The sequence below is a fragment of the Porites lutea genome, chromosome 4 (genome assembly GCF_958299795.1).
Source record: "Porites lutea chromosome 4, jaPorLute2.1, whole genome shotgun sequence".
In the NCBI taxonomy this organism is placed as follows: domain Eukaryota; kingdom Metazoa; phylum Cnidaria; class Anthozoa; order Scleractinia; family Poritidae; genus Porites; species Porites lutea.
In genome coordinates, this window is record NC_133204.1 from 28,718,825 (window position 1) to 28,739,837 (window position 21,013).

The 21,013-nt window shown below is 39.4% G+C and overlaps 1 protein-coding gene across 1 annotated transcript in view; it reads left to right on the forward strand.

Moving 5' to 3' along the window:
• Nucleotides 1–19,967, forward strand: part of LOC140933215 (dedicator of cytokinesis protein 1-like) — a 63,335-nt gene extending 43,368 nt beyond the window's left edge. The window contains exons 41-59 of the mRNA XM_073382730.1: nt 249–334; nt 2,303–2,465; nt 3,069–3,109; nt 3,694–3,784; nt 5,127–5,237; nt 5,784–5,873; nt 6,454–6,558; nt 8,957–9,043; nt 10,001–10,055; nt 10,981–11,062; nt 11,160–11,244; nt 12,683–12,769; nt 13,132–13,308; nt 13,931–14,014; nt 14,941–15,066; nt 15,853–16,010; nt 16,726–16,840; nt 17,816–17,995; nt 19,099–19,967. Coding sequence (XP_073238831.1) covers nt 249–334; nt 2,303–2,465; nt 3,069–3,109; nt 3,694–3,784; nt 5,127–5,237; nt 5,784–5,873; nt 6,454–6,558; nt 8,957–9,043; nt 10,001–10,055; nt 10,981–11,062; nt 11,160–11,244; nt 12,683–12,769; nt 13,132–13,308; nt 13,931–14,014; nt 14,941–15,066; nt 15,853–16,010; nt 16,726–16,840; nt 17,816–17,995; nt 19,099–19,176 — 2,001 coding nt within the window. The 3' untranslated portion in view covers nt 19,177–19,967. The remainder of the gene's footprint in view (nt 1–248; nt 335–2,302; nt 2,466–3,068; nt 3,110–3,693; nt 3,785–5,126; nt 5,238–5,783; nt 5,874–6,453; nt 6,559–8,956; nt 9,044–10,000; nt 10,056–10,980; nt 11,063–11,159; nt 11,245–12,682; nt 12,770–13,131; nt 13,309–13,930; nt 14,015–14,940; nt 15,067–15,852; nt 16,011–16,725; nt 16,841–17,815; nt 17,996–19,098) is intronic.
• Nucleotides 19,968–21,013: the final 1,046 nt, after the last annotated feature.

The following is a 21,013-nucleotide window of genomic DNA, read 5'->3' on the forward strand; positions in this document are numbered from 1 at the left end:
ACCAGAGTTTACCTTGAATCAACTTCTCTAATCATAGCTCTGGAACTTCTCATCCCCAAAAAGGATAGCTTTAAGTTCCTTCTCAGTTAGTTTTGTGATAAAGATGGTTCTGCGTTTCCTAATCAGCAAGTTTTAGCCTTCCACCCATCCCAAACCCCTCACCCTGGGCGCTCGTGTTTAGCATTGTCAAGACTATCGGATTAAGTGGATTGGCTTATAAACTAGCGAGTGTGTGTTACCTTAAACAGGTTGAAAGTGAGATCATAAGCAAATTGGATGTGCTTGTCGAGGGTGGCAAAGGTGACGCACAATACAAGGATCTCTTCTATAAGATGTAAGTCATTGCACTAGTACATCAGCTACTTAACGCCTTTCATATTCCGCATGTACTCCTGATACTACTGCATTTAGATCATCCACCAAGGGCACTTGACGACTGTTTTCTGCAAAATATCTGTTCGGAGAAGGAAATATTGCTTCGAATTTTCTGTAGCTTGAAGATTGCTAAACATTTCTGGATGACCGTTTCGTTCATGTACAATTTTCGAAGTGTATCTTTAAATCCCCTACGATTTTCTAAGTTTAATTTTTCACATTTCGCTCCCCAGGTTAAGCTATTTTCGTAGAAAAAAGGAAGCCTAAAATGTCGGATTCCAAAATGTGATGGAGAGAGGAATCCGAAAAATTCTCACTTTTGTAATTCGTTAAATTGCATCTAAAATTTTCGGGAAAATAATACCAACTTGAAGAAATATCAAACTCAAAATCGAGTGGATGCAAGAAAGGGGCCTGCGTGCTGTTTTTAGGAACAATGTTAGCTACCCTGAACTTCTAAAAAGAGCAGAACTGCCAAGTTTACAGAACAGGAGACTACCAGACGTTTGTGTTTTAGTGTATAAAGCCAAGAACAATCTATGTTCCCCCTATATCAGTGACATTTTTATTAAGCATAGATCCAAGTATAACTTAAGGCAGTCTGATTTCTCCGCTGCCAGGTACAACACGGTAGCATATGGCAAGCACTCCCTCCGCCACTTGGGCCCCAATCTCAGGGGAAAATTATCCCCAGACTTGAAGGAAGTTACCAACTTAAAATGTTTCAAAAACAAAATACGTACATTAGATATAGTTACACTAATGGATAATGGATGCAAGTGTTGTCATCTCTGCAATTCATAGACACATATGTCATACTGTAAATATTGTTAATGTCATTAATTTTTTTATACCTGCGCTTATATGTAAATATTTTCTTCTTTAATTTATATTTATTTATTTTGTGTCCCCTAATTAGCACAGGTTTTTAACCTAAGCTAGGAGGCTTCTTTAGACACCTTAATAAAGTTTCATCATCATCATCATCATCAAAGCACTTGTAGTTTCTTAAAGACTCCAGTTCCCCTAGGATGACCGAACAGATACAAATTTTATAACGTCGCTTAAAATGCATTTGTAGAGTATTCTCTAAAGTACTAAAGTACTCTGGCTAGCATAAAAAAGTGTTTTTAATATATTTAAGATGAAACCTTCGTTGGGTGCCCTCCAACTTGTGCTGAGGTGGCCCAAATGGTTTTCCCGATTTCTTGAGAGGAGTCAGCAACCACAACCTCGCCTTCATTCCCCTGACCACTAGTCAAGACCAATTTTCATCAGTTTATAGGGGGCCATTTTTGAGATGTTTTCTTGTGCGTATAGTTACAGCTTTTCGTCATCTTTTTTGGTGCCTAATTAAAGCGTTGCAGACTGATTATAGTAGGATGCTATTTGCTGACCGTCCTGGGACCTCTTAGAGTAACAAGGCGGAAAAAGACGGGAATTCTCTGTTTCCTTTTAAGTTGTTTGTTTGCTGCCAGAATTGATAGAAGTAAGATGTGCAAATCAAATCAACCACACCTATTAAAAGAGACTCGGTTATCTTTTAGTCGAGCACCCCCGATAACAGAGAACTTACTCAACAGGACGGTAGAGGAAAAAAGACAACAAGACTTGTGCGACCTGTGTGACAGTAATTATGTTTGAAACAATGAAAATTTCCGCCAAATTTCATCTCGATCCTTTAAACAGATTTTGTTGTAAACGTCTAGAAGACGGCATTTATGTTAGGTGTGATCGCGACAAAACACGCAAGTAATTGTCCTGGCACGTTTGTCGCACATGAACGTTTTGCCGTCCTCCTCTTCTTGCCGTAATGTTGCGTAAGCTCACTGTTTATACAGGGATCTCACCCACCTCTTCTGATTATAGCTTTCCCTTGCACATCACGCAGTTCTCAATAACAAGCTCCTTTGTTGCATCCCTCTAGTCTTTCGGAGATGTTCAACCCCATGCCCCCGCAATTCAAAGAGGATGGTGTCAGATTTGTGGGCCTCATCACTAAACTCATGGAGAGACTGTTGGACTACAGGACCGTGGTACTTGGCGATGACAACATCGACAATCGGATGAGTTGCACTGTTAACGTGTTGGTAAGCAACTCGTTATTCTTCCTTGGACACCCGTTAATAGGAATATATTGCAACCAGGGCATTAATCCCCCCCGAAAAAAGTCAGTTCCTACGTCAAAATTCAAGGAACCAAAATTTAATTTTGCGAATTGTTGTACTGAAGTCTTACAAGTGACGCTGAAATGCGAAAGTACTGCAGAAAAAAATTCGCTTATAGTCACATCGTAGGATTTCATACAGACTCAACTTGTTGGAACTACAATCTTTTTCTTTGGTAAGATTGTGATTCAGTTTCTTTTTTTGTCCGCTTCGTTCTCAAATAATCGCAGTTTAAAATTTGGAAGGACGACTAAGTCCTCAGTGTTTACAGACACCGAATAGTGATGTGATCACTTTCTTTCTTTTGAGATAAACAAAGTTAGTGCTGCAAAATGAACATTTGCCCTTGAAATTTTGGTTCGCACTGTAAGATATGGACCGCAAATTGAGCAATGGCAGGGCAAAAACAGACTTATAATGATATAAATAAGCATAATACATTGACTGTACGACTGTTTGTGTACTTTAACTTTTCTTTGTCGAAATATGTTGACACACACTGAACTATCTCTTTTTCGATTACAGAATTTTTACAACGAGATCAAAAAGGACGAAATGTATGATAGGTAAGTCCTCACATTTACCGATAGAATGAGAGAGTGAGGGATCCTTATTAAAACTGAGGAACCATGTGCAAGGCTTGTTCAATTGGGCAAACCATAACATCCGAACATTCTTTATGGTGAACAGGGTCAAGAAGGCTTACACGTGTAGCAAAGGATAGAAAAAGAAACTTTCTAATCCACTGTACATAATCACTCTTATTGTTTACGAACTTTACTACACGCGAAAATAAGAGCGCGTCAAAACAGAAATCGCAAAATTTGTTATGATAACATTTTATAATTAGTACTGATCGTCTTACCGCAGTCTCAGCCAAAAAATAAATAAATAATAAACAAAAAAATAAATAAATAAAACAAGCAAACAAACACAAACTTCAACGGTGCCTAGAGTCGCTTGACGATCCCTCTCCCTTAGTCTTGCTACAAGTCGCCCGCACGAGTTTCCTTGCCGCGAAGCGGCCAAGCGAGCGACGGAGTCGCGAAAGGTCGTCCTTCGTCCCGCGCCATATTTAATCGGACGAAGGACTTTTTTGAAAGTCTACATCTCCTTCGGTGTACATAGTAACCACTGTTTTGTTGACCAGGTACGTTTACAAATTGTGTGACCTTCATCTAAGTGTCGAGAACTACACTGAAGCTGCCTTCACGCTTCTGCGAAGAGCAGATGATCTTCAGGTGAGAGAACATTTTACGTTATGAAAGTGACGAACATGTGACTTTTTGCGCACGCGAGCCTGCTCAAACGTCGTACTATTCCCGTGACGAATTCAATTGGTCGATTTGAATTAGACATTAGAGACCTTTAGATTCGAGGACGAGAACGACTACGAGTACGAGATTTAATTCAAAGTTTTTTCGCGTATTGTCAAAAATTAGACATCCCGAAATTCTTCATTGTACCTTTTTTTCACCTGAAAAGTTAGCAATGTTATCGTTATCCGGCCGAATGGGCTATTGACTCAGAGGCCATGAGGGCGAGAGGAATAATTGTTTTAGTAAAATCTAACTAGTTGGTCAAAAAATCGAGACAAAACAACTTTAGCTAGCAAAACGTGATTAAGCCGCCATTGTTTTGGTTTTCAAAGCCGGCGCTTTTCGCTACTAGTGGGCTATAACATATAGCCTCGTAGTGGCTTAACCAATCAGAACGCAGCATTGATAATAGACCACTAGTTGGATTTTACTAACAATCTTTACACAGGGAGCTCACTTCACAAAGAGTGATATTTAGTGACCTCTCCTGAATGCAAAATGCTAAAACTTGTTCCCGCCACTACGACATTCTCGCTAAAACTCGTAGTAGAATGACGACTGCTACCACGCTTTCCCGCCAAAATGACGCTTGTTCTCGCGCGATCACTACTTACTATTGAGAAAATTTCGTACTCGTAGTCGTTCTCGTCTTAGAATCTCAAGGTCTCTATTAACACGGCAGTAGTACGACGTTCGCAGCGCTACTTCCTATTTCCAACTCTTACTACCGCCGAGTAGCATGGCAAGCTTTGCCGTACATAGGGCAGTACCACAACTTGGTTTCAAACGTCTTGCTACTGCCGTGCTAATAGTAACTCATAAACTGTAAATACCTTCTAATACATTTTGAAAGTTCGTTCAACTGGATTTTTAGTTTTGTCCCGCAATAGCTATTTTATTCGACTGAATTAAATTCGGTTTCTTAAACCAGGTAGTTTTACAGTCTTGCTGAAGTCGGGTAGAAGTCGAGACAGCTTAGCAAGGAAGTAGTAGCACGAAGATTGAAGCGGGCCTAAACAACTGGCCGTTTACCAAATCAAAGTTTATTCTCATTTTGTTCATGCATCGGTTACTGCTTTCTCGAATCCCAACCTACTTCCCAGAGTACTGTCCTCCTCGCTGCCCTCTCTCACTCCTACTAACCAGTGGGAGAGAACTCTGGAAAAGAGACTGCCTACTTCAAACATCATAGACTGTCCACTTACTGAAAGCAACGTTGCCGTTCCCTCAGTTTATACATCTTCTGTTGTATTTGTTGTTTCAGTGGACTGATGAGACAGTCTTTTCAAGCCAACAAAAGTACCGGGCCAGCACTCAGCGCCAACTGAAAGAAATGCTTTACAAGGACTGCATTGATTACTTTGATAAAGGAAAAGTAAGTACTTTTGTCACCGTAGCCTGTCCACATTCCTTTTTTTTTTCTCTCATATACCCACCCCCATTCTCTTGTGCGCAAACTATTAATAATCCTCTCACGGTATATAATTTCAAGCCCAGATAAAATTTGAACCACAACACTTCTATCCACATAATTTGTGAAAATTCTTTTTTCTAGTCTCATCTGCGAGTTGAACGAGTCTGCGTCTGTCGTCATAAATTTCTTATCCTTAGCCACGCGTCGCATCTCCTCGTAGCTTGGGTGTCTTCCCGCGCTGTCGTGTGTCGCTCGCTCTGCATGTTATCTTAGAAAAATAAGAAACCACTTCTCGTTTAAAAAGTGAGAACAAAATAATTACAGTGATTCGAGGAGGATGATTGTAACAGTTTCTGCAAGCAAATGGTAAATGTTGCTTGTTAGAAAAGTCAAATAAAGTGCTTGGATCCTTTTTTGTAAAAAAGAAAAAAAACTTTAAAAGGTATATTTTAGATTTTGTTTTAGATGTAAAGAGTTATAATAATTTTATCACAACGTTCTTCTTAGTGCTGGGAATACGCAATCAAGCTGTGCAAAGACCTCGCTAACCAATATGAGTATGACACGTTTGATTTTATTCAACTAAGCAAGATTTTGGTGAGTTTACCGATTGGTCTCTTTATACTGTTCTATTGATTCTTTAACCCTGGATTCGATATAATCGCTAGAATTATTATGATCACCGAACTCAAAACAGATATGAATGACTTAGCCATTCTTCTTTTACAACTGAAGTCCATTTCAGTGATGACTGTGATCCACTCGATCGTGGAAAAGTTGTTTCCTTTTAATTGATGCTGTGCTGAACTTTATCTCTGTCCCGCGGCGTGATTCTAGCAGCCACTATGATCTTAGCGCGGATCATATGGTCTCAGTTATTATTATCAATCGTTCAAATAGTACGTAGTTATCCCATAGTGCGATTCAATACAATACCGACCGCTCACCCAGTGTCAAACGCCACCTCAAAACAGCGCTCGTGGAGGTTTTAGACGTGATATGGACTGGATTAACTTTTCTGCCGACCGTCTATCAAATTCCCAAAATCATTGGTGGTATAATGGTTATTACCTTGATTCTTGTAAAAGGAGCACCTAAAAAAGGTCTCCTTATTCAAAGAAGTAAGAAATTGGCTTTTGTACTTTATTTCTCAATCATTTTTTTTCTATATTTACAGGAAAAACAAGCCGGGTTTTATGACAATATCATCAAGGTTATCCGCGGAGAGCCTGAGTACTTCAAAGCTGCCTTTTATGGACTTGGCTTCCCGACATTCCTCAGAGTAAGTATGAAAAAAAAAATGACTCGCTCCCAGTCGCCTCTCTTGATTTCTCATTTGAAATATTCACGAGGGAAGCGGGTAGGAGGTGCGCGCGGGCAGCGATTCAGGGCGGAAAAACGTTCTGCGCAAGCTTCTGCGCATCCCTTATCGCAGGCTCAAGGCGGGCTTTTCTGTGTGTTGACCGTGTTTGTTTGCTGGAGTTCTGAGTGAAGTGCACGAGGTGCGAACGTTTGCTCCCTGTAAAGCATTTTTATTTGACATGTTTGCTTTTTTTTCGTCGCTTGAAAATTACTTTGGATTCAGAACAACCAATGTTAAAGGAAAAACGGATCACTCCGTCAGTCTCCAGTGGAATAAAAGGTTTTGAACATTTTTAAAGAGGCGAGTATTTTTTTGGATTGTGCATCCCGGATTAATTTATGAGTTGATTTCGCCGGGTTAAATTAAGACCCGTTTGTATTCTGTTATTAGTAGTTACGGTTACTTTTTTTACACGCCCAGATTTATTACCGTTGCAGAACCAGCTTTATCTTTGTCTTCAGTCAAAGAACCATATTGCTTTTATAACGCATCAGAGTGAACAAACTTGTGCGTTTATTTTAACTTTTTCGGAAATAGAAGGCCAGCAAGCTTACTCAGGATCATTTTTCTGTTGCTCAAGTAATAGTAGCCAGAGTTTTTTTCATTTTTCATTACATTGTTTTGTTTTCCAGTGCACTGTGAAAGTTTCTGTTCTTTATAAAAATAACTTTCTGTACGCAAATTGTCCTTTTCACTCGCTCTTAAGTAGAGAACGACAACTGCCGGCAGTGACTTCAAAACAATTGACTTTTCTCCCGTAAACAATTGCTGCAGCTGGATTTGACTGAGGCGAGCAAAACAAACCCTTATGTGCTTTTTTCTGTATTTTCTAATGATCGGCTGAGTTTAATTTGCTTACTTAGTAAACGAAGACCCTCGCATGGACCAGTTAAGCTTAAAATAGCTAAATGGTGAATCATGGCTTGGCTGCCAAGTAGCAACTGATCTTTTTCTTTTAAGGTCCTTAGGTAGGTTGTTTTCGTACAGAAAATTTATTTCTTCAATGTCAGCAAGAAGTTTTTGAAACAATGTAACTTTAACTTTGTTTGAAGGAAATCTTACTTACCCGTAGGTTTTTGACAGATGTTATGCGTGTTCAACTTGAAAACACAGAGCAAAATTTATATATCTGCGCGAAACGAGCAAGTTTAAAAAACTATATTTGCTTTGAAACCGATTTTTGGGAAGATTTTACTGGATAAAGATTGACCCTTTTTCTGCCCACATATCAACGCAATAACTTCTACATTGAGGATTTTGTTTATATTTTAGTGATCTGCGAAACTACGAGTGTCCAATCGAGCGAGGGTTTTAAAATGACAGCTCGAGTGCGACAAAGTTCAGTGACTTCAAACACATTGTGGGCAAGCGTTAATTTTTTTGGGCAAATCACTGTCCAAAGATATGTTGTTTTTGTGTCCACAGTGGAGCTCCGGACCTTATATATCCAGAAACTTCCTTATATGAACACATTTCGTGAATGCATCTTGAAAAAAATGGGACCTACGCATGCACATTTCCAGTACAACGCAAGGAAATTAATGTCGTTAAAGTCCGTTTTACTATGAGGTATTCTTCGAGAAAATTAAGTAACGACAAGGTTATAACCACAGCTTGCAACTTTTGAAGACAAATTGTCTGTTCTTTCCAGGTTATAAGTGGAAACATTTTATTTTTAGGCAATAAAATATTTGAAATCCCGCCATTTTTTCAAACCCGGCCAGGGGATCTGGGCAAAAAAGTTCACGCATGCTCATTACGTTTTTCCGCCCTGAAGGGCAGCGATAACGTGCCAGTCTCCCGCGACCAATCCGCAACCGCGTACAAATGATAAGAAACGACTGGGTACGTTTCAGTGAACAGTAAAATCTTACCTCAACGCTAATATAGAGAACCAAGTGGCCGTTATGTTTATTTATTGGTTATTTATTTGTTTATTTATTTATTTAAAGTTCCTTCGATTGGCCTTGAGTATTTCATAAAGAGTTAGGTTCCTCTTATATCGAGCCTTCCCTACCTCATGTTTTCGTTATCTTCTTTCCTTCGGATACGAAAATCTTAAAACATAAAACCGTCAAATGGTCAGGTATTATTGAGTATATCAAAAGTCTTAAATCTTGAACCACAGTAAGTAAACAGCAGTTACTCTTGTACTACAGCAAGTGAACATCGGTTACTGTGTTTGCTATTCACAGTTTTGTGTTTTTCACGAATTATTTTTTATCCTTCACTTAACTTAACACCATTGTCTTACAAACGCCGGCTCCAAACCTTTTTAATTTGGTACTAGCGTAAGTGCGCTCTTGTTGCTTTGTAGAACAAAGTCTTCGTGTACCGTGGCAAAGAGTACGAGAAAATTGCTGAATTCATTGTTCGCCTCCAAAGCCAGTATCCTAGTGCACAGGTAGGGAATGAAATTCAAACTGAGCAACTTAAAGTTAAGTTATGCTGTCTGGTTTCGAAAACTCCCGGCCGTTCTAGTGGTAAATAAATATCCATTAGACCATGGAAGGTCTGATATTTCTAGCCCGCTTTATTTTCAGCCTTCGTCTTTTGGAATTGTTGTAAAATGCTGGCGTTTTGATGGGCAAACAACTTACCTGCCCAACATCCTTAGGCTCTTTAGTCTTGTGAGGACCTGTTTGCAAGGGGGGGGGGGGGGGGAGGGAGGGGGTGGGGAGAGGGGCTTGGAGGCAATGTGGCCGATTGGTCAGCGCATAGGGCTTCGATCGAAGAGTGATCATGAGTTGCGCACGCTATAGCTCGCGCAGATGACAACAACACTCACCCCCTTTCCCTACTATTTGTTAACAAATTCAAAGGCTTTTCTCTTAAGATTACATTTTACAACTCATTGTAAATGCTTAAGAGTGTACTATTGAGTTATAGTTGCCTTTGGGAGGATTGCTAAGCTCGCAAGAACTCCGGCAGTTTAGTTTATTGACGTCATCAGCATGCTCGATGGGAATATCACGCTCGCGCTATTGAATTTTATTAGGCGTATATTCTAGCTGCGTCGTAACATGTTTTCTTTATCGTGCTGAATTGGTTCTTTAATATGTATTTGGTGCTTTTTTTTGTTGGCCAACTTTCTGCCGGATGGTGTTAGTCCACTTGTTTTGAAAATGCGGGTGTTTGCTGTATAAACCAGCTCTTCAACTTTTTCCCTTTTTTATTGCCCAAGGTGTACAGAATATAACTTTACAATGTAACTTAACGAAAGGTACCTAAAGCTCTAACAAATGTTGATGAACGCTCCTTCACTTCCTCGCCGCAGGTAGTAATTATACTGTCATCTAGCCTCATCTGTTTGTTGGTATTTTTTTGCTTACCATAACAGTGTTTTGTTTTATGGTGTTAGATTCTCAAAATGAAGGATGCAATTACCAACGACATCAAGCATTCTCAGCAACAGTGTATCCTTGCATTGTGATCGTAGAATATGATAGCCTGTTACAAGCAATCTGATAGTGGAGCCCCGCCCCCTTCCCCGAATCGCTCCTTTTTCCTGGTCACTTCTCTTAGTACCGTCCCCACTACCTGAACGCCGGGGACAGGCCATAATAATAATAATTAACAATTATTCCTCGAGCCCGAGTGGGCTCTGAGTCAATAGCCCATGAGGCCGAAGGCCGAATGGGCTATTGACTCATAGGCCATGAGGGCGAGAGGAATAATTGTTTTAGTAAAATCCAACTAGTTGGGAAAAAATATCGAGACAAAACAACTTTAGCTAGCAAAACGTGATTAAGCCGCCATTGTTTTGGTTTTCAAAGCCGGCGCTTTTCGCTACTAGTGGGCTATAACATATAGCCTAGTAGTGGCTTAACCAATCAGAACGCAGCATTGATAATAGACCACTAGTTGGATTTTACTAACAATCTTTACACAGGGAGCTCACTTCACAAAGAGTGATATTCAGTGAGGCCCTGGAAAACAATTGAAAAATAAATGATCTTAGATAAATGAATACGTAATAGTATAATAAGTAAAAAGTTAAGAACTAGAAACTTAACTCATACAAGCTACGGGTTCAAAATGTTACTGTCAAACTCAGGAAACCGTGAACACCTGAAAAATTTCAGGAATGTTGATTGTGTACTGGCCAATCACAATAACTTCCATGACTGTAAACTAAAATTCTCATAAGAACATACGATCTTTGTTGAATGTTGACAACGTTCTGTGCATTCGTCAGAGTTACAATTAAATTTAGTCCTATTACTATCATTCTCATTATTATCATTTTTTAAAATACTGAAAAAGCATTTGTCGATCTTTATTTTCATTCCTAGCAGCAGCTTTCAGTTTTTCACTTGTATTCTTCTTGACGCATTTAAGTCCTCCAAATAAACAGGGTTGAGCCGGTCCCCGTTGAAAGACGAAAGTTTCAAGGGAAGAACGTTCTGGAACAGATAACAAAGTATTTTTGTTTTTTTCTTTATTTTGCCTACATGTGTTTCCAGTCCTTTGAAATTATTTTTAAGGGGGTTCATTGCATTTTCTTGCTTTTCTTTAAGATTCTATGAAGTAAACAACGTGAATAAATTCCAGTTTTCGAGAGCAGTGCATAAAGGAGAAGTGAACAAGGAAAATGAATTCTCGGTGAGACGTTTTCCATTGCAATTTCTCGTGAGATAGTTAACTATTTGATTCTCAACAGTCTTGGTTTTGAAGAAAACAACAAAAAGTAAGTTAAACCGTTCGTCTTCAGTTTATCCTCTACTGAAGTGTTACTTCCCGCTTTCTTGTTATTTGCGGTGTGGCCGTATTTTCAACCTCGTTAAAGAGATTAAGAGTCACGTTTACGACAGACGGCAAACGTCAGATTCAAGTTGACATTAAGCAGAAAATAAGCAGACAAAAACTGTGCAGAGCAATTGTTATGGATAAAACTGGCGTGAAACTACTTATTCTTGAGTAGAAGTAATAAACAGTAAACGACAATTAAGGCGAAAACTTGGTCACGTGGTACAACTTCACGTTTACCGTTTGGCGTAAGCGTGACTCTTAATCTCTCTATTCCCAGAATCTTTCCTCTTTTCTTCTTTTTACCCCTTTCGCTGCCCCCTTCGGGGGGGGGGGGGGGGTTGGGGGGTTAGAAAAAGGACAAACCCTGGAAGCGAGGTTTGTGAACATAGAATGATTGGGATTTAGTAAAAACGCCGAGTTATTATTTACCGTCCTTACATTGCCCATAATATACATTGTTTGTCCCCTAAAAAATTCGCATCTGATAACCATTGTTTTCAAATTCTTCTGAGTATTACAGTCGTCCCCAAGAGAAACTGAAGACGATGGGGGTAAACAAAGTGTATTATAAGCAATGTGAAAATGGTGAATTGTGTGCGTATTGTTGACCATTACGGAGAGAAAAACACCTGAGTAAAAGTAATCGCGCGCCCAAAATCACCTGCATTGCATTCTTGTTACAATTACGCGTTGTTTTCACTAGTTTATTCCGATTAACTTAGCCTGCAAACAAGCTTTCTTGGGCTCAAGTCAAGAGACGAAAATGGATGCCTGTTTTTGTTATTGAAAGGGCAGGGTCGCGCTATTTTGAGGGAATTTCAGCGCTAACGGAACCAAGCGGTCACAGAATTGGTTGAAATATCAAAGTTATTGTAAAAGTAATTGTTTCGAATAGTAGAAGAAAACTAACGAAATTCAGGAAAGCTCAAAAAGGAAGCTTGTAAGGCCAAACCTGAAAAGCGGCCTACCTGTTTTCAAAGTTCTCAATTTGTTTGCAGGCCACTGTGCCCTAATGCTTAGGAATATTAATATTATTTATGTGATGATAATTTCGTCGTTTTTCTTTCACGAATTTGTAGCTTAAAACTCGCCGCGAAGTCAGTAAAAAAATCTTTGACTTCATCCTTTTAACTACATAACTGCACGACTGCTCCCCTTGTTAAGCATGACAAACAATTCTGCTTGTTAATTGAACGTTACTAAAATACTAGTACATTGCTAGAACAATTGTTCGTTTTAGTGTGGTGAATGTGTTTTTGGTGAAGGTTTTTTTTTTTACGATTTCTTGAAGACGTTGTGGCTGGAAAGGACAACAATATACACCAAGTTCACATTCCCCGGGATTCTATGCTGGTTCGAAGCAACCGCAATCGACACGGTTAGTTTAACCTTATCATTATTGAAAGTCTATATAGGCTCTTTCAGACCAGGCCTTAAACATATTTAAACGTTCTTAGTTTAAGTTAAGTGATTCATTGTACCGTGTAGCTCGTTTGTTTATGAACAGGAAGTAAGGTTGGCCGGTTTGAAATTATTTGAGTCTGAGTAAAAGGTTTTAATGGAAAGCTTTTGAGTGCTTTTGAAAATGCTGACTCTTACTGGCGAGTTTTTACTGTTTTTACATGTGATCTTTTCTTTTCTTTTTTTTTTTTCAAGACCTTTGTGTTTTGCTAAGCAATAATTATTTAAAGGAGGAATTAGATACTACTTGCTGAAAAGAGTCCTCTTGTGAATTTTTAGGAGGAACTCAGCCCCGTGCAGAATGCTTTAGAGACCATGGAGTCAACTAATAAACAGCTTCGAGCGATAATCGCTCGACACAAGGTTGATCCAAATTTAAACGTGAACCCGCTGAGCATGAAGCTGCAAGGAATAATTGACGCTGCTGTCATGGGAGGAGTCAGTAACTATGAAAAGGTGAGACACGTACGTATGCACCTACCATCCCTCCCGGGGAATCATTTGCAACCGACGTCAACGAAAACGGCAAAAAAGCGATTGGTTTAGAATGGCGAAACAACAACTCTGCACGTCTGCACGTGCAGCACGCATTTTTCTTTGCTGTCACTGCCCGACTTCGACGGGAAAATGCCTAATTTCACGTTTTATGGAGGACGTGAACCCAAGACAACGACTTTCTTTATCTTCTTTCTTTTCCTGTTCTTGTTTTGGGATGGTGGTGTTGATAGTGATTAGGGAGCTTAAGCAACAACGACAGCGACGGATACGATCGAAAACGTCACTAAAAAGTGAACTCGCGCTGCTTCAAACTTTATCGCACTTATTCCATCTCGTTGAATTTGTCGAATGGTGGCAATTTTTTTTCTACAGTTGAATTCTAAAAGACTGCATAAAAGTTAATTGCACTGCAGTTCTGTTCGAAACCTCATCATGGTATGCTGTTGTATGCTCTTTCCCTTGCGAAGGCAAAATTACCTTCCTAGCAGTATATCATTTCAAAGTTGATCAAGGTTTATTAGTTGTTTATTTGTACACTTGTAAGTGTACACTATTTCATGCATGTTTGATTTTATCGCAGGCTTTTCTGACCCCAGCGTTTGTCAAAGAGAATCCTGATAGTGCGGATTACGTGGAGAGGCTTAAGAGTTCACTTGTTGAACAGGTGAGAATTGAAGGGTGATTTACACATACTACTACTAATGCCCAGTTTTGGGCACAATACCGATGCTTAGTTGTAATTGCAATACTAGTCGTTGGCAATGCTGAGCTTTATCCACAACACCAATGGATATTTGTATTGTATACAGTCAACTCTACTTGAAGGCTGCGCTCTCACGGCGGCATCGGACGAATTTACGACCGGTTGGAAAAAAATTGTCGGACATTTTACTCACACTGGACCGTTAAATAATGTCGCTCTGTTCACATGAATGTTTGAACGGCCAGGCGTATAAATTTCCGTATGGTTACTGCGCTTTGAAAAAAAAGCGAATTCTGAAGTTCAAAAGCCAGATGCTTGCGATCGGAAATATGATTGACAGCAGCGGAAAGCGCAATTGTGAAGGCGGCTTTTGAACTTCTGAGTTCGCGTGTTTTTTAAAGTCGCAGTCACGTGAACTGAACACCTAACCGCACAAACTTTAACCTGTCTGTTTATTCCCGAGTGAATCAAAAAAAATAATGGCGTTCACGAATCTCCGCCGCGGCGAAGGCGAAATAGCTAAATTTCGGAGTAAAAGTGAACGGACGAAATACAAAAATGCTGGATGGTGAGAAGTATCTTCAAAAAAAATCTTTTTGAATCTTGAAACCGTGCCGAGAAATAGGCCAAAGTTTTGAAGAAAGTCTACAAGGAGATAACCTTGTTAAAAACTGAGAAATATTTTGAATGAATAATAAAACAATAACTGAATTTATAGGTATAACACCAATACATGTTGCCGTGTTGGAATGATGCTTAAACCATTAAATGTAGAAGTTTAGGTCTAGAAACAGCATTTGCTCAACCTAGAATTAACGACTCTATCCAATGGCGTGAAACCGATAGGACCGTTTAAATGGGTCTTGTGTACTTTTTGTGAAAAACAGGTTGAAATCTTGGAAGAAGGAATGGGGGTCCATGGAAATCGCATCACTGCTGCCCTGAAACCATTGCACGAAAACCTTGAGAAACGCTTCAAGGAGATGAAGAGCAAGACTGCGCCTTTTAAAAGGGTGATTCAGATTAGCTTCAGTCAATAGGTCATTTCCAAGTTACCCCAAGCCTCTGTTCAAAGCGAGGCTAAGTGCGAAGCCATTGACATGAAAATGATTTTTTTTTTATTCGCATGCATTTAAAACTCATTGTCACAAGAAGGTTTACACTTAGCCTCTTCTTGGAATTGAGAGTTTTGGGAACTCGGAAATGACCAATTACAGTGAAGAGGATGAAAACAAGAGGTCTCCTTTTGTGCCCTGATACTTTTCTTTCGTGCAAAACAAATTTTGGAGCTAATTAATATTTGTTCCCGCACAATATTGCACGAATCCGAACTTGTGGAACGCTTTACCTCATATTTCTAAGGCGGCAAAATGCTGCAGGTAAACCATGAAACTTCCTGAGTACGGGTCTTCAACATGTGTTTTCGGTTCAGAGAAAACAACTTAAATTCTTTTGTCTGGTCCATAAGGAAAGACTACAAAACTAAAGCGGCCGGCAATTGTGATTTTGTCCCTGCTTTGGTCTCCGCTTTACGTCCCTTTTACATATCGATGTGTGAACTGCTGGTTATGGCTTTAAAACGTCCCCTTGGCTTTCCTCTGAGACACGACCCCAGTGTTTCTCAACCTTTATTCTATTCTTGTCATTTCTATAGGGAAAAATGATAGCACTCTTCTTTATTAACTAGCGCAACGGAGTTTTGAAAACATGATCCTATCTATATTACAAACTTTTGCGACCTCTCGCTTTGAATTCTTTAAATAATCGCTTATAATTTGAGCACTGCATTTATTTAACAGGCTCGAATAAGCACCATATCCAAACCTCGAGCAGCCGACGGATCTCCAGCGATCACAGGCAGGTCAATGACAACTGTCCGAAGAACAAGCGAGAGACCTGTGTTGTCTGTGCGAGACAGCTTGGATAAGATGCATCAGTCGTACAGTGACTGGAGCGAGTAAGTAGTGGAAGTATAGACTGATGAAACCGCCCGGAAACTCTTTTAGGGTGTGAAAGTAACAGCAAATAAGGACTAGAGTGAGGAAGAAAACGTAGACTCTCCCTCCCTTCCCACCCCTACCTTACCTTTTGTCCTTTAAAGGAGGCTACTTTTAAAGAAACCATGGTGTTGCGTCGGTGAGAAAATCGGCGGGGGTTGGAGTACAAAACTTTGGTTTTATCAACTAAATCTAAAAAGTAAATTGGCCACCGTCGGGAGATTAAGAAGCTAAGTTTCGAGTGCTAAACGTCTCGTTAGAGAAAAGCAGGGCAGTGTAGGTTTTGTGTGGTTTTTAGAACAAACGTTGAAGCTCAGTGGCGGATCCGGGGGAGCCCCCCCCCTTGTCTCAGGGTCTGGATGACCCCCCCCCCCCCCCCCCCGCTAACACTGACAAACAAACTAGAGACCTTTAGATTCGAGGAGGAAGCCGTCGTCATTCTACTACGAGTTTTAGCGAGAATGTCTGAACGTCTGGATCCGCCATTGGAGGGAAGTTTGTTACGAGAAAAACAAATAAATAAGTTGAATGGGAAGCTTTCGTTGATACTATGTATATCTTTTCACGTAGCGCACAAATGATGCAATTGAAACGAAGTCTTTGTTTTATGGCCTAGTGTGGAAAGGGCTTTTCCCTTCTTTTTACCTAATGCCACTTTATTTTCTCTTTTAACAGCAGCCCTACTGGCAATCCTCCCCCACTCCCTACGAAAACTCTCCCATCAGGGGTACGGTCCCGAGCACAAAGACGAGCAACCGTCGAGATATCTATGACACAGCTGACAGAGGAGGTATATATCCTACGACTGTTTTTTTACCGTGTGATGAACACTACGAGCTTTATGATGATCGTTACTTGTTACATTAAGAGTATAGCCTTAGCGACAAAAATCCCGAGAAAAGGCCTAAAAATCTTTCCGGAATATCTGGTTTGCCTCAAAAAACCCATGAAAAATTCCTAACTTCTCTAAAAATACATTAATATTAAAAACATTGGGTGATCTGTGGTGAAAGCGAGGAGCCCACAGAAATGATGCACACAGGAAAAAATGACGGATTCCCATTTTTGGATATTTTAGGGTATTTAAAGAATACCCATAAAAATCCCAAATTTGGTAAAGTGAGACAAGTCCCAACCAGGGAGTTCCCAGCCAAGTTCCCTGGTTGGGACTTGTCTCACTCTTCCAAATTTGGGATTTTTGTGGGTATTCTTTAAATACCCTAAAATATCCAAAAATGGGAATCTGTTATTTTTTCCTGTGGCAAGGAATGCTAGATTGAGAGTAAACCGCGACAGATTCAATTCAATTCAATACGATTTTATTCACACTCTCTGTCAGTGGGCGCTTTCTGAGAGTGGGCATCAAAACGTTGCAAAAAAAAAAAAAAATGAAAAATGAAAAAGAAACAAAACAGAAACAATATTCCGAATTTCATCCTTTTTTTGCAACAAATTAAAATAAAATCTTAAAAATATTAACCAAAAACTGTAAGATAATTCCCTGGTTTTCTCTCAGAAATCCTGTGAAGCTCTAAAAATCCCGAAAAATGTCCGGTATTTAGTACCTAAGCTTGTAGGAAAACAGACACGCGACTGGTTAAGGCCTCAAAGAAGTTAGAAAAAGAGGTTGCGCAAGGATGCAAGAAAACTTTGAAGCCAGCTGAAATAGATGTATTGTTTTCCTCACGTAAAGTCTGCTTAGGACAGAAAATGGTTCTCATTTTTCTAATGAATGTAGGGCTAAGAGATTTTGCGTCTATTCCAGTTTATGACCCCGAATACTCCAACGTCCGAGATTGCCCCTCCGAAACCACCTAGACCAGCACCACAGGCACACCAGCTTCCAGAGCTGCCACAGAAAGCCAGCCAGAAAAAGTCCTCGGAGGTCCAGCATCGTTCCAGCACCGAGTCAAGTGGATCAGATGGCACTGAACCAGTAGAGCAGGTAATGATTAATTTATTTTATTGAGGACATATGGTGTTATGCGAAGTGCTGTAGATCCTTCCAGTGGCTTTTGGCGTAGTCTGGCTCTGTATCATTCCGCTGTTTTTGCTTCGCTAAGCTTTCGAAATTTGCTAGCTATCTCGCTCCTTCTAGCTTTCCACTACCAAATTAATCACCAACTGCCGGTTACATAATGTCATTCGTCCAATATTTAGCGATTATTGAATAAAGCTGAGTAGGATGTGAACAATTATGCAGATCGAGTAGCATAATTCATGCTTAATTCTTCACATCATACGACAGCCGAATTCAATAAATGTTTTGTTATTTATTCAAGATATTGCTTACCCCCTCGTAGACTTTCTTCAGAACTTTGGCCTATTTTTCGGCACAGTTTCAGGATATAAACACAAGTTTTTTCTTGCAGATACTCCTAAAAAAGTAGATAACATCCATCGAGCAATATGCTTTGCGTATTCTTGCGCTCCTTCCGTTCCGTTTTAGTCAGAAATCCAGCTATTTTGTCTTCGGATGGCCGTGGACGCCATTTTTTTTTGGTTCAATCGTGAGTAAACAGCTGGGCCGCCGCGCCTGGAAACGAGGTTGTTTGATGGTCTAATTCCCAAGCAACCTTGTTTATGAAGAATTCGCCGAGGGCTTTGAGCCAATCAGAAACGGTGAAATATTTTGAATGAATCATAATATTCATTATTGGACCGTTTCAGTTTTTTTAAATTTGGGCAGCGTTATCGCATTTTCTTTATGTAAAATTAGCTGAGGAATTAAGCCAGTCAGAAAACACGAAATCTTGAAAGTGGTTAATAATCTGCTGTAAAAACGACATGGTATGTCATCTATCACACGCTATATTATTCTTTTTGAGTTTGGTGGTGCTCTTCACGATAGTCGATGATAGTTTTTTTGGTGTTGTTCTTCATGATAGTCGCAAGTTATAGTTAATGTTAATATTTTAAGTGAAGGTATCTTTGCTCTTCTAGCCTACTCTATACTCTTACTTCTTGCTAATCAACGTTGCGACAATTGACCTGACCTCGCCGCCGTCGCTTTAGTTATTTATTTTTATTTATCTATTTATTCCCTAGACACCAGCTCTCCCACCGCGCACGTCCACAATGGCAAAACCAAAAGATTCGCCCCCAGTTCCCCCAAAGCACCGGTGAAAAAGAAGACGCGAAAAGAGAAAAATTTTTCCTCTCGTAACTGGCACTGGTACATTCGTCTATATACATGTAATCTTCTATTTGAAGAAATTTCTTATCCTGAATACGATTACTTTTGATAATTTTCCTTTGTTTTGAGGTGGGAATTCTAAAGGCATTTGTGCATTATGTCGCAGCGGTTCATGATCGAAAGGGATTTTTATTGAGTTTTAATAACAATCCGTTATACGGAGCCCTTTACTAAATGTTAGCAGACATAAACGGAATTTTGTAGATACACATAGCGCATTCTTTCAAGTATGTTTCAACACAGTGTTGTTTTGTGCTCAGTCTTGATTAAGTTTGGTTTAATTTGTGCAACGCTTTTGCCTTAAAAAACAAGCTCGTTGTTTTTCCACGCTTGGCACCATTTACAGTGTTATATGAAAACCAAATCTTACTAGTATATATCTGTTCGTAGTATCTTTCAGGCAAAGATAATATTAGATTTTCATGAAATAGAATGTTTAATCTTTGACATAGTTGAGAAGTTGACAAAAGCCGTAATCTTTCATAATCAAATGATTGAAATAATAAGAATAATGATAATAATAATAATGATAATAATAATGATAATAATAAGTGAAAAATATGGAATTTTCAAACAATTACACCAGTTAGTTATTTTTGTACAGTACGTTTCTAGACTAAAGGTTTAGCTTAATTTCCTTTTTTTTAAAAAAGTAAATAATTTTTCTATTGTAATCGCTTGAATCACGTTTAATAAGTAAATCAACTTATTTTATAGACCACCCTGTGTATTCATCAGTGTCGGGAGATGGGTGATTTGCGTTCTGCATTTTCTTTCAACTCCTGCAGGATTTGAATTCAAAAAACTATGATGATATTTTTGAAGGGAAAACAAAGGGAATCACCGCCAAGAAATGTTGGATATGTGATCCTAACTTCCTTAAAGTCTCTAACTTTTGCTTCTACCAGTCGAGACTAATTAAAACAACAACAGCATCAGCAACAAGAACAAGGCGCCAAACAAACAAAAACAGAGGATTATGAATTTTCAATTGTAAATGGTACAACAAGATTCCTTGTCTTGGGTACACCATGCAAGTGACCAAATATCCAGAATTTTTGTTTGACCTGCCATTTCCATAGAACAAGGAATGATGATTTACCCCACCCCGGCCATGCAGGCCTACACGCTAGCACGCAATTCTTATCTTCTTCACCTGTATTAAGACTTTTTTAAATCTTGCTACAGTTGAATGTACCACAGAACTGCGGATAAAGATATCAAAGTGAACATGATCTTCGCAGTAGAATGAAAAACCCTAAGCAGTTAAAAAAGAACCTGAAAAAATTAAGGCTTGACAGGGAATCAAACGCTGACCTTTGCGATAACTGGACACAACGCTCTATCCGTTGAGCTAATCAAGCCAACTGGAGAGCAGGCCATTGTCAGTTTTATTCTTTATACGCAACAGCTCCTTGAAAAAACGGTACCCAAGGGAAAAAAAACATGAATAAGTGAATAAACGTCTAGATTAGTAACGAGAGGGTAAGGTCCTGTCGGTTTTTTCGGAGTTGCATTTGTGAACTGATTAACACAGAAAGTCATTCAGAAGAATAAGATAATTTTCTAATTGAACATTAATTTACAGCTGAAAAGCATAGCACCATGTGAAAGTACTGCCAAAGCGGTTTCATTTGAATGGTAGCACCATAGGATTTCATCTACAGACTCAAAAGTTTGAACTACGTACTAAATAAATAGTTCCATGTGAAAGAACTGCTGAGGAGGTTTCATTTGAATGGTAACACCATAGGATTTCATCCACAG